At 44.5% G+C, this 13779-nt stretch overlaps 1 protein-coding gene across 4 annotated transcripts in view; it reads left to right on the top strand.

The window, feature by feature from the left end:
* zgc:158403 (tetratricopeptide repeat protein 39A) overlaps positions 1 to 13779 on the top strand; it is a 123141-nt gene that overhangs the window by 40977 nt on the left and 68385 nt on the right. For all 4 annotated transcript variants that reach the window (XM_063035937.1, XM_063035936.1, XM_063035935.1 and 1 more), the window contains exon 3: positions 2682 to 2813. In XM_063035937.1, the coding sequence (XP_062892007.1) occupies positions 2682 to 2813 (132 nt within the window). The remainder of the gene's footprint in view (positions 1 to 2681; positions 2814 to 13779) is intronic.

Below are 13779 nucleotides of genomic sequence, written 5' to 3'. Positions count from 1 at the left end.
GGTGTCTGACCCATTGAGCTGCTCTGGTTTCTTGTGGTTTACTTTTAATCTGGCTCCATCAGTCCGTGTTGCTGCAATAGTTCTGAGCCACATAGATTTGATCTCCAGGGAAGTACTGTCAAACGATAGCTTTAGGTTGGGTCATTTGGAGAGGGATGGATTGTGCAGAGAGAAGAAGAAAAAAAAAGAATGAAAAATGAATCTCACCACAACTGCAGTAAGAAATGTTTTTAATATCCCTTTGTCCCTTTGGGGCTCAGAGTGAGTATTCCTTCCAGGCACTAAGTGAAGTCTTTGTTTTCATGGAGACATTAGTTTGCCTTGGGTAATTCTGTTGCTGCACTTCACTATTGTATGACTGGGATGTTGGTGCTCCCTGAGCCAATGGATCCTGGTTTTAGAACATAGAATAGTACAGCACAGTACAGGCCCTTCGGCCCACAATGTTGTGCCCACCCTCAAACCCTGCCTCCCATATAAGCCCCTGTTTTACGTTCTGCTGACTCCACAGATTTGTATTTCTTACAGTAATTTATAGTACATTTCATATATTGAACTACACTGCCACAAAACAACAAATTTCACAACATATGACAGTGAAAATAAACCTGATTCTGATTCAAAGTTCAAAGTAAATTTATTATCAAACTACAGTACTGTGCACAAGTCCAAGGCACATGTAAATATTCTGTAAAGCAAAGATACTTTCAAAAATAATATTTCTAAATATATAAATTATTATATAGAGTAGTAAAGAGTAAATAAACTATATCAAATCAATATTTGCTGTGACTACCCTTTGCCTTTAAAACCCCATCAATTCTCTGTCATGCAATTTTATAAGAAAATTGGCTGGTAGCTTCTAACAATCTTGGGGAATTTGCCACAGTTCATCTGCAGACCTTGGCTGTCTCTCCAGGTGATCCAGACAGCCTGGATGATGTTGAGATCAGGGTATGGAGGCCATACCATCTGTTGCCAAACGCCTTTTTGCTGAATATAGCTCTTTATGACCATGGCTATGTATTTGGGGCAATTGGCCTGCTGCAGAATGAATTTGGGACCAATCAGTCATCTCCCTGTTGGTATTGAGTGATAGATGAAAAATTGGTATTGAGAATTCCATTAATTCTGACCAGATTACCAATTCCGTTCGCAGAAATGTAGCCCCAAACCTGTAGGGAACCTCTGTCGTCCTTCACTGTTGGTTGCAGACACTCATCCATGTGGTGCTCTCCAGCTGTTCTATGGACAAGCTGATTCCTGTTTGAAACAAAATTCTCAAATTTTAACTTGTCAGTCCGGAGCACTTGCTGCCGTTGTTCAGCAGCCCAGTCCTTGTGTTTTTGTACGTGGGTGGGTCTCTTGGCTTTGTTTCCAGTTTGGAGAAACGGCTTTTTGCCAGTAACTCTTCCATGAAGACCACTCTGTAAAATTTCTCTGAACTGTAGAGGGGTATACTTGGGTTCTAGTGGTTTCTGTGAGTTCAGAGCTGGTAGCAGTGCTGGATGGACTTCCGGTTTAGAAGGGATGTTGGTTAGATGTATCTCTCATCTGCTGAAATCAGTTTCCATGGCTGACAACTCTGTGTCTGGTCCTCAACCTTCCCTGTTTCTTTGTACTTATTCAGAAGAGCTTGAACAGCACATCTTGAAACCTTCTGTATGCCGCGAAGTTTCTGCCTGGGAGAGACCTTGCTGATGTACGCTGATTACCTTGTGTCATGTTGTTATGCTCACTCTTGCCATGGTGTAAGAATTGATGATTTGAAGGTTAAACTGTCACATCTGCCACACCCTCACCTTTTAATTTGGTTGTCCTTCACCCAGCTTGATTCCTTCTACACCCGTTTCTGTTTCGTTATTCAATTTAGTTCATTCAACTTGTTATATTGTTGATCATTAGCATCCTATTTGTTATTTTGTTTAATCGTGCACCGGGCTATGTACCTGCAAAGTAATTGCTTTTAATTGAAAAGTGGTCTGTTACTTAATATCTTACTTTCTTTAATGAAATACAAACATTTCTCTGTAACATTCAATTTTTTGGAAAATGAATGTTTGGAAATCTAAAATTTGCTCTTTTCCACTGACAAACTAATGTGGAAGACAAAAAGTAAACATCTAAAATAAAATTTATATAAAAATTCCAGGCTGCCTAAGGCTTGCACAGTACTACGTATAGTATTTGTCAGTATATACTACCCTGAGATTTGTTTTCTTGCAGGCATTCACAGTAGAAATTAAGAAGCATATAGTATGAATGAAAACTGCACACAGAAAAGACAGTGTGCAAAAGCCGACCAGCTTTTACAAAAAGCCAATAGAAAAATAAAACAAATAATAATAATTAAATAAGTCATAATGAACCAAGATTCAATTTGGAGCAACAAATGAGGGGGTGAAGGGTAAGCAGGACATGGAGTGAGTCAGGATACTGAGCAGAGCTTTAAGATGAGTTTATTTTGCAAGGGTGGTGGCTGTCAAGGGGAATTTGAATAGTCATGTCTAGAATTAATGAAGAAATATTTGAGGATGTTGAGTACATGAGATGGGAGCAGGCAGGCATCTCTGGAAGAGAACAACCATTCCCCCCACCGCCCCCTGACGATGTGCTAACTCTGTGGTTGAGGTGCTCAGGACTATCAGGGTTCAGTAACTTGTCTCTCATTCTTTTTACAGGATGAAAGAGAGCATGTACCATGCTTTGGTGTATGCCACCATTTTGGAAATGCAAGCCATGATGACCTTTGAACATGATGACATCATCAGTGCTGGTCACACAATGAAGGAGGCGCAGGAGGTCTGTCAGAGGTGAGGAGTGAAGGTGGAGGGGAAGGATGTGCTGTCTTGGTTTTGAAAGGAGAATGAAGGGTGACATATGATGGAAAGATTAGATTGATCTTGGAGTAGTGCAATGGTCAGCACAACATGGTAGTCCTGTGCTGTACTGTTCCATGTTCTGGTTAACGTCTCTGAGATGAAAGCTACTGCTTTCTAGGTTTGTACTTGCTCCTCTCTCACTCCTTCATTACTGGACTCCCATAGCCAGTGGTGCCATGGTCACTGTGAACTGAACGGAGGGATGGTGGAGTGGGGAAACACATGATCCTGGGAGAAGGAGACACCATCAAAGAGAACGGGCGGGAACTTGGAGTGTGGGTTGATCCTGTTGGGTGGTTTCAGATGGGTTTGGATGAGGATGGGTTCAAGAACCTTGTCCACTTGTCCCTCCCCATTGACCTCCCTCCAGGCATTTACCCCTGCATGCAGGACAAGTGCTCCACTGACCTATTCATCCCCTCCCTAACCATCATTCAGGGTCTTAATCTCCTTCCAGGGAGGTGACACTTCATCTGTGAGTCTGTCAAGGTCATCTACTGTATCCGGAGCTCCTGGTTTGGCCTCCTCTACAGCGGTGTGACGCAAAACAGATTGGGATACCACTTTCTCGAGCTCCATCACTTTGCCCGCCACAGAAGGCAGGATCTCTCAGTGGCCACCCAATTCAATTTGACTTCCCATCCCCATTCTGACATGTCTTGCCATGGCCATGATGAGGCCAGACACAGGTCAGGGGAGCTACATCTCATAGTCCCTCTGAGTAGACTCCAAACTGATGGCATGAATGTCGATTTCTCTTACTTCTGGTAGGCATCCTCCTTACTTACCACCACCCCTTTTGTTTTCTCTCATTCTGGTGGTCCTCTCACTATTCTTCTTCCCTCCACTGCCCTCCTCACCTGCCCATCATCTGCCTCTGATTTCCTCCTCCCCACCCCCCTTCTTCCATGGTCCATTGTCTTCTCCTAGCAGGTTAATTCTTTAGCTCTATCTCTTCTACCCATCACCTCACAGTTTCACACATCGTCAATCTCCTCCTCTCTCCCTCTTCGCACCCAGCCAGCACCTCCCTCACCTGTTCTCACCTATCCCATGCCAGTTTGTATTCCTTCCCCTCTCCCCCACACATTGTTATTCTGGTTTCTGCCCCCTTCTGCAAACCTGCATCCATGGATGCTGCCTGACCTGCAAGGTTCCTTCAGCAGTTTGTGTCTGTCTGTGTTCCAATGATATTTTCAAGTTCTATTAATTCAACAAAAGTTAAATTCTGCTGCTGCCACAGTGGGCTTTGGATTCACGTACCTTTATGAGTGGTCCACAGTTCTGGCTGATGGTCCTGTATATAATCACTGTGTTTAATTTGAATGTTGTACAGTGAACTTCGAGAAAAATGATCAACACTTGTTTGGTTTTCTGTTCCATGTGATTGGCTGTTCAGCAGTCAGATGACATCAGAGCCACTGGTTACTAGAGGCCCTTTTGAATGACACTTGACAGCAGCAGATCTCATGAGGGGCCACTTAGTGTATGTATTGTATCTAAAGCCCATCACCACTGTCCCTGTGCATCCGGATCCTGTGGATAGTTTTATGGGGTAAGCCTGATGGTTTGTATTGACTCGATGGGCAGAAGGGCCATTTCCCGTGCTGTATGACTCTGACTCTGTGAAGTAAATCACAAATGAAAACTCGATTGCTGGAGTGTTGATAAGGTCTCAGTTTGGTTCACTTATGATACCCACATGGTGTGTTGCCTCCCAGGTGCCAGGGTACGGGATGTCTCGGATCAGGTCCTGAATATTCTAAAGGGGGAGGGTGAGCAGCCAGTTGTCTTGGTACATGTTGGTACCAATGACATAGATAGGACAAAGGAGGAGGTCCTGAAGAGAGATTTCCAGGAGTTAGGAAGGAAGCTGAGAAGCAGGACCTCCAGGGTAGTAATCTCAGGATTGCAACCTGTGCCACGTGCTAGCGAGGGCAAGAGTAGTCGGATCAGGCAGATGAATGTGTGGCTGAGAGACTGGTGTAGGGGGCAGGGCTTCAGATTCTTGGATAATTGGGATCTCTTCTGGGGGAAGTATGACCTGTTCAAAAAGGACAGGTTACACCTGAACCCGAAGGGGACCAATATCCTGGCGGGAAAGTTTAATAGAGCTGTTAGGGAGGGTTTAAACTAATTTGGCAGGGGGATGGGAACCGGAATGATAGAGTGGAAGAAGGGGAAAACAGAAATAAATCTAAGATAGTGAGCAGTAAAGATGTCAGGAAAGACAGGCAGGTGATGGGGCAAATGTGTAGCCATTGGGATGAGTTGCAGTGCAATAAAGTTGCAGTGAAATCAAAGCAAAAAGTATCAAATACTGGTCTTAAGGCGTTATACTTAAATGCACGCAGCATAAGGAATAAAATGGATGATCTTGTCGTACAGCTACAGATTGGCAGGTATGATATTGTGGCCATCACTGAGACCTGGCTAAAGGATGCATGTCTCTGGGAGCTGAACGTCCAAGGATACACGGTGTATCGGAAGGATAGGAAGGTAGGCAGAGGGGGAGGCGTGGCTTTATTGGTAAGAAATGATATTAAATCATTAGAAAGAGGTGATATAGGATCGGAAGGTGCAGAATCTTTATGGGTTGAGCTAAGGAATAGCAGGGGTAAAAGGACCCTGATGGCAGTTATTTACAGGCCTCCAAACAGCTGCAGGGATGTGGACTACAAATTACAACAGGAAATAGAAAAGGCTTGTCAGAAGGGCAGTGTTATGATAATTGTGGGGGATTTTAACATGCGAGTAGATTGGAAAAATCAGTTCGGCACTGGATCTCAAGAGAGAGAATTTGTAGAATGTCTGCGAGATGGCTTTTTAGAACAGCTTGTTGTTGAGCCCACTAGGGGATCGGCTGTACTGGATTGGGTATTGTGTAATGAACTGGAGGTGATTAGAGAGATTGAGGTGAAGGAACCCTTAGGAGGCAGTGATCATAACATGATTGAGTTCACTGTGAAATTAGAAAAAGAGAAGCCGAAATCTGATGTGTCGGTGTTTCAATGGAGTAAAGGAAACTACAGTGGCATGAGAGAGGAACTGGCCAAAGTTGACTGGAAAGAGACACTGGCTGGAAAGACGGCAGAGCAGCAGTGGCTGGAGTTTATGCGAGAAATGAGGAATGTGCAAGACAGGTATATTCCAAAAAAGAAGAAATTTTCGAGTGGAAAAAGAATGCAACCGTGGTTGACAAGAGAAGTCAAAGCCAAAGTTAAAGCTAAGGAGAGGGCATACAAGGAAGCAAAAATTAGTGGGAAGACAGAGGATTGGGAAGTCTTTAAAACCTTACAAAAGGAAACCAAGAAGGTCATTAAGAGAGAAAAGATTAACTATGAAAGGAAACTAGCAAATAATATCGAAGAGGATACTAAAAGCTTTTTGAAGTATATAAAGAGTAAAAGACAGGTGAGAGTAGATATAGGACCGATAGAAAATGATACTGGAGAAATTGTAATGGGAGATGAGGAGATGACAGAGAACTGAACAAGTATTTTGCATCAGTCTTCACTGAGGAAGACAGCAGGATACCGGACACTCAAGGGTGGCAGGGAAGAGGAGTGTGCGCAGTCACAATTACGACACAGAAAGTACTCAGGAAGCTGAATAGGCTAAAGGTCGATAAATCTCCTGGACCAGATGGAATGCACCCTCGTGTTCTGAAGGAAGTAGCTGTGGAGATTGCAGAGGCATTAGTGATGATCTTTCAAAAGTCGATAGATTCTGGCATGGTTCCGGAGGACTGGAAGATTGCAAATGTCACTCTGCTATTTAAGAAGGGGGCAAGGAAGCAAAAAGGAAATTATAGACCTGTTAGCTTGACATCGGTGGTTGGGTTGGGAAGTTGTTGGAGTCGATTGTCAAGGATGAGGTTACAGAGTACCTGGAGGCATATGACAAGATAGGCATAACTCAGCATGGATTCCTTAAAGGAAAATCCTGCCAGACAAACCTATTACAATTTTTTGAGGAAGTTACCAGTAGGCTAGACAAGGGAGATGCAGTGGATGTTGTATATTTGGATTTTCAGAAGGCCTTTGACAAGGTGCCACACATGAGGCTGCTTAACAAGATAAGAGCCCATGGAATTACAGGAAAGTTACATACATGGATAGAGCGTTGGCTGATTGGCAGGAAACAGAGAGTGGGAATAAAGGGATCCTATTCCGGTTGGCTGTCGGTTACCAGTGGTGTTCCACAGGGATCAGTGTTGGGGCCGCTTCTTTTTACATTGTACATCAATGATTTGGATTATGGAATAGAGGGCTTTGTGGCTAAGTTTGCTGATGATACGAAGATAGGTGGAGGGGCCGGTAGTGCTGAGGAAACAGAGAGTCTGCAGAGAGACTTGGATAGATTGGAAGAATGGGCAGAGAAGTGGCAAATGAAGTACAATGTTGGAAAGTGTATCGTTATGCACTTTGGCAGAAAAAATGAACGGGCAGACTATTATTTAAATGGGGAAAGAATTCAAAGTTCTGAGATGCAATGGGACTTGGGAGTCCTCGTACAGGATTCCCTTAAAGTTAACCTCCAGGTTGAGTCGGTAGTGAAGAAGGCGAATGTAATGTTGGCATTCTTTCTAGAGGAATAGAGTATAGGAGCAGGGATGTGATGTTGAGGCTCTATAAGGCGCTGGTGAGACCTCACTTGGAGTACTGTGGGCAGTTTTGGTCTCCTTATTTAAGAAAGGATGTGCTGACATTGGAGAGGGTACCGAGAGATTCACCAGAATGATTCCGGGAATGAGAGGGTTAACATATGAGGAACATTTGTCCGCTCTTGGACTGTATTCCTTGGAGTTTAGAAGAATGAGGGGAGACCTCATAGAAACATTTCGAATGTTAAAAGGCATGGACAGAGTGGATGTGGCAAAGTTGTTTCCTATGATGGGGGAGTCTAGTACGAGAGGGCATGACTTCAGGATTGAAGGGCGCCCTTTCAGAACAGAAATGCGAAAAAATTTTTTTAGTCAGAGGGTGGTGAATCTATGGAATTTGTTGCCACGGCCAGCAGTGGAGGCCAAGTCATTGGGTGTCTTTAAGGCAGAGATTGATAGGTATCTGAGTAGCCAGGGCATCAAAGGTTATGGTGAGAAGGCGGGGCAGTGGGACTAAATAGGATAAAATGGATCGGCTCATGATAAAATGGCGGAGCAGACTCGATGGACCGAATGGCCTACTTCTGCTCCTTTGTCTTATGGTCCCTTTGCTGAAGGAGATCTGCTCTGGGGTGTTTGGCATAAATGTGGTGTCGGACAGCAATGTAAGTGGGTCTTAAACAGCCCTCTGAAATGATACTGGAAGCTTTCTCATCCCACAAAATGGCACAAAAAAATAGAATTTGAGGTCAGTGTCAAAGCTACTTCCAGAGGAGTGAAGAACAACCCATATGCACCAAGTGGTCTCTCTCATGAGACTGGCTGCTGTTATGTGTCATTCAAACGGGTCTCTATAGTGTCCAGTGGCTCTGATATCACTAGTCTGCTGAACAACCAGTCACATTGGATAGCAAACCGGAACTGAGTATTCATCATTTGTCAAAGTAAATTTATTATCAAAGTATGCAACCATATCCAACCCTGAGATTCGTTTTCTTGTAGTCACAGGAAAATATAGAACTCCAATAGAATCCATGAAAAACACAGACCAACAAATATCCAATGTGCAGAAGAGAACACATCATGCAAATAATATAAAAAAAGGAATAGATATTAACATGGAAAACCTACAGCGAAATACAGGCCCTTCGGCCCACAAAGTTGTGCCAAACATGTCCCTACATTAGAAATTACTAGGCTTACCTATAGCCCTCTATTCTTCTAAGCTCCATGTACCTATGCAAAAGTCTCTTAAAAGACTCTATTGTACCCGCCTCCACCACCGTTGGTGGCAGCCCATTCCACGCACTCACCACTCTATGGGTAAAAAACTTACCCCTGACATCTCCTCTGTACCTTCTCCCCAGCACCTCAAACCTGTGTCCTCTTGTGGCAACCATCTCAGCCCTGGGAAAAAGCCTCTGACTATCCACACGATCAATGCCTTATAATCATCTTATACACCTCTGTCAGGTCACCCCTCATCCTCCGTCACTCCAAGGAGAAAAGGCTGAGTTCGCTCAACCTATTCTCATAAGACATGCTCCCCAATCCAGGCAACATCCTTGTAAATCTCCTCTGCACCCTTTCTATGGCTTTCACGTCCTTCCTGTAGTGAGGCGACCAGAACTGAGCACAGTACTCCAAGTGGGGTCTGACCAGAGTCCTATATAACTATAACATTACCTCTTGACTCCTAAATTCAATTCCATGATTAATGAAGGCCAATATACCGTATGTCTTCTTAACCACAGAGTCGACCTGCACAGCTGCTTTGAGCGTCCTATGGACTCAGACCCCAAGGTCCCGCTGATCCTCCACACTGCCTAGAGTCTTACCATTAATACCATATTCTGTCATCATATTTGACCTACCAAAATGAACCACTTCACACTTATCTGGGTTGAACTCCATCTGCCACTTCTCAGCCCAGTTTTGCATCCTATCAATGTCCCACTGTAACCTCTGACAGCCCTCCACACTATCCACAACACCCCTAACCTTTGTGTCATCAGAAAACTTACTAACCCATTCCTCCACTTCCTCATCCAGGTCATAAAAATCACGAAGAGTAAGGGTTCCAGAAAGATCCCTGAGGTACACCACTGGTGACCAACCTCCATGCAGAATATGACCCATCTACAACCACTCTGGTCTTCTGTGGGCAAGTCAGTTCTGGATCTGCAAAGCAAAGTCCCCTTGGATCCCATGCCTCCTTACTTTCTCAATAAGCCTTGCATGGGGTACCTTATCAAATGCCTTGCTGAAATCCATATACACTACATCTGCTGCTCTTCCTTCATCAATGTGTTTAGTCACATCCTCAAAAAATTCAGTCTGGCTCGTAAGGCATGACCTGGCCATGACAAAGCCATGTTGACTATTCCTAATCATATTATACCTCTCCAAATGTTCATAAATCCTGCCTCTCAGGATCTTCTCTATCAACTTACCAACCACTGAGGTAAGACTCACTGGTCTATAATTTCCTGGGCTATCTCTACTCCCTTTCTTGAATAAAGGAACAACATCCGCAACTCTCCAATCCTCCAGAACCTCTCCCGTCCCCATTGATGATGCAAAGATCATTGCCAGAGGCTCAGCAATCTCCTCCCTCGTCTCCCACAGTAGCCTGGGGTACATCTCATCCAGTCCGAGTGACTTATCCAACTTGATGCTTTCCAAAAGCTCCAGCACATCCTCGTTCTTAATATCTACATGCTCAAGCTTTTCAGTCTGCTGCAAGTCAAAACTATAATCACCAAGATCCTTTTTCACAGTGAATACCGTCTAGGTAGTCTCCAGACCCTTGGTATGAACATAGAATTCTCCAATTTCTGGTAATTCCCTCCCCCTCCCTTCCCCATCCCTATTTCACTCTGCCCCCTCCCCCAGCTGCCTATCACCTCCCTCATGGTTCCGCCTCCTTCTACTACCCATTGTGTTTTCCCCTATTCCTTCTTCACCTTTCCTGCCTATCCCCTCCCTGTTCCCCTCCCCACCCCTTACTGGTTTTTCACCTGGAACCTACCAGCCTTCTCCTTCCCACCCTCCCCCCACCTTCTTTACAGGGCCTCTGCCCCTTCCCTCTACAGTCCTGACGAAGGGTTCCGGCCCGAAACGTTGACTGATCATTTCCATGGATGCTGCCCGACCTGCAGAGTTCCTCCAGCGTGTTGTGAGTGTTGCTTTGACCCCAGCATCTGCAGAGTATTTTGTGTTTAAAGTATTCATTAAGTACCTCTGCTATTTCCTCTGGTTCCATACACACCTTCCCACTGTCACCCTTGATAGGTCCTATTCTTTCACGTCTTATCCTCTTGCTCTTCACATACTTGTAGAATGCCTTGGGGTTTTCCTTAATCCTGCCCACCAAGGCCTTCTCATATTATTGAGAACATGAGCTGCAGTGTCTGAAAGTGAGTTGACAGGCTGAGGCAAGTGAAGCCATCCACACCAGTCAGGGGCCAGATGTCTGTAGGCCAGATGTGTGTTCCTGAACCTGGTGGTGTGTGACCCGAGACTTCTGCACCTCCTGCTCAATGGTAGAAGCGAGATGAGAGAGAAACAAGTCAAACGCAGGCGGGCAGGGAACATTGGCTGGCATGGAGTGTAGTGGGGAATGCTTAAATGTTTTTAAACGTTTATAAGGTGTGGTGAATGGAGATGCACATAACTAACCAGATGCTTTTTTGTAGCAACTCTTTTGTACTGTGAAGTGCCCTTGATAAGGAAATGTCCACACCCATAGATTAGATTTAGTTCACTACCAGTAATTGCAGTTCCGTGGGCCTTATTAAAACAAAAATTACTTGGACCTTGTGATCAAGTGTAAAATTCCCAGGATATTATAGTGTTTGTTTTAAAAAGTCCAAATCCACGTCAGCTTGTACAATTTCAGCTGGTTTGCAATGGAGAAGGCTATAAATAGTGCAGCTGGCAAAGACACATTGGGTAATTGATAACCGGTTCGGTCTTGTGTTCTTGTGAATACTTGGCAGGAGCTGTCTGTTTCAGTGTTTAATTGTGAACACCAGCAAGTGTGGTATTATTGCTGCATCAGGTCACACTTTTGCAAGAAATAGCAATGGCCAGGAATGGAAAGACCTGCAGAAAGCGGTGGACACAGCCCAGTTATCACAGGAAAAGCCCTCGTCATTATTGAACACATTTACATGGAGTGCTGCCACAAGAAAGCAGCATCCATCATCAAGGACCGTCACTGTCCAGGCCGTGCTCTCTTCTCCCTATAACCATTAGGCAGGAGTTATAGGAGCCCTGGGTCCAACACCACCAGGTTCAGGAACAGTTAGTCCCAACAACCATCAGGCTCCTGAACCAGTGCAAATAACTTGCCTCCACCCTGAACTGAATACACAACCTGCAGACTTGCTTTCAAGAACTCCTTACAATTCATGTTCTCAGTGTTACTTTTCTTATTTGCACTACTTGTCGTCTTTTGCATTTGTCAGTAATTTGTGTATGTGAAGATTTTCATAAATTCTATTGTATTTCTTTATTTTCCTGTAAATTCCATCTCAGGGTAGTATATGGTGACAGATACGTATTTTAATAATAAACTTACTTAGAACTTTTTCTTCAAATTGCTGTCGATCATCTTCTTTCCTTCAGCTCTTCTGTTGTGGACACCTCATGGTCCATGCACAGGATTTAGTTGGACTGTAAATTCACACAGACACAAACACTCTCAGACACACACACTACAGCAGGGGTCCCCAACCTCGTTTGCACCGTGGACCAGTTTAATATTGACCATATTCTTGCGGACCGGCCAACGGGGGGGGGGGGGTGGGGGGGGTGGGGGTGTTCAAGTTCAACAGTGCCTGACAGGGAATGAGGAAAGGTGCAGCTGACTCGTATCGTTTCATATCGCCAAATCATATCGTTTCCTCGCACATGCTTTGCTTGGGGACCACTGCACTACATGATCAGATGTCCAGTCAAGGACAGACCTCAGAACCATAAAACATATCCAGTGCCTGTAGACTTTGCCTGAGTCAGTGTAGCACCAACTTTGACATCACCTTGGCCAGAAGCAACCTGTTCCTTTGGCAACCCATCAAACATCTCGAGCATTCATTCACGTAGAACAGTACTGCACAGTACAGCCCTTCAGCCCACAATATTGTGCAGACCTTTGAACCTACCCCAAGATCAATCTAACCCTTCCCTCCCAAATTGCCCTCCATTTTTCTTTTATCCATATGCCTTTCCAAGCACCAATGTATCTGCCTCTACCACCACCCTGGCAGGGCGTTCCATGCACCCACCACTCTGTTTAAAACAAAAGCTACCTCTGACATCCCCATTATACTTTCCACCAAAGTTATGCTCCCTTGCATTAGCCATTTCTGACCTGGGGAAAAGGTGCTTGCTGTCCATTTGATCTATGCCATTTGTCATTCTGTACACCTCTATCATGCTCCTTTGTTCCAAAGAGAAAATCCCTATCTCTCTCAACGTGTCCTCATAAGACATGCTCTCTAATCCAGGCAGCATCCTGGTCAATCTCCTCAGCACCCTCTCCAAAGCTTCCACATCCTTCCTCTAATGAGGCAATCGGAACAAAACACAATACTCCATGTATGTTCTAAGAAGGGTTTTATAAATATCTTCTGCCTCTGAGCCTCAGCTGCATTGTTCTTCAACCATTTACGCTTTGCAATGGAACAACTTGCCAAGGCTTTCCTGACAACAGCTTGTAAGGTACTGCCCTAGGTAAGACAAACCGGCCCCAGATGTAGGCTCTCTGCTCACTGGCACACCACCCTGTGTTGGAAATGTATCACTGGGTGCTATGCCCAGTTTGAGCTTTGACTGCCATGGCCCACACACTCCTGTTTCGGGTCAAGTGGATCAATTCATTGGTATTCATTTCCAGTTCTCTGGCTGCTGTCTCCATCATCATTTGTCTTTGCCTTCTTCCAGCTTTCTTCCCTTCAATCTTTCCCATAATTACTGTGCATTCTAATTCCTCTTTCCTAATCACATGTCCAATAAAGTCACGTTGCCTTTTCATGATCTCATACATTATTCCTCTTTTTGTGCTTGCTCTGTTCATGACATCCTCATTTTGTCCATGATATTCTTTGCATCCTCCTCAAAAACCACATCTTTGCTGCTTCAATTCGTTTCCTCATGTTACTAGATATTGTCCAACATTCTGAGCCATATAACCAAACTGGATAAACGTTACATTTCAGTACTCTGAGGCGGTTTGTCATGCCTAGTTCAGTGTTGGTCAGTATACTCTTCATTCTCGTAAAGGTG

The sequence above is a fragment of the Mobula hypostoma genome, chromosome 29, assembly GCF_963921235.1.
Source record: "Mobula hypostoma chromosome 29, sMobHyp1.1, whole genome shotgun sequence".
In the NCBI taxonomy this organism is placed as follows: domain Eukaryota; kingdom Metazoa; phylum Chordata; class Chondrichthyes; order Myliobatiformes; family Myliobatidae; genus Mobula; species Mobula hypostoma.
The sequence above is the reverse complement of the archived record's forward strand: the minus strand, read 5'-3'. Positions and strand labels throughout refer to the sequence as shown.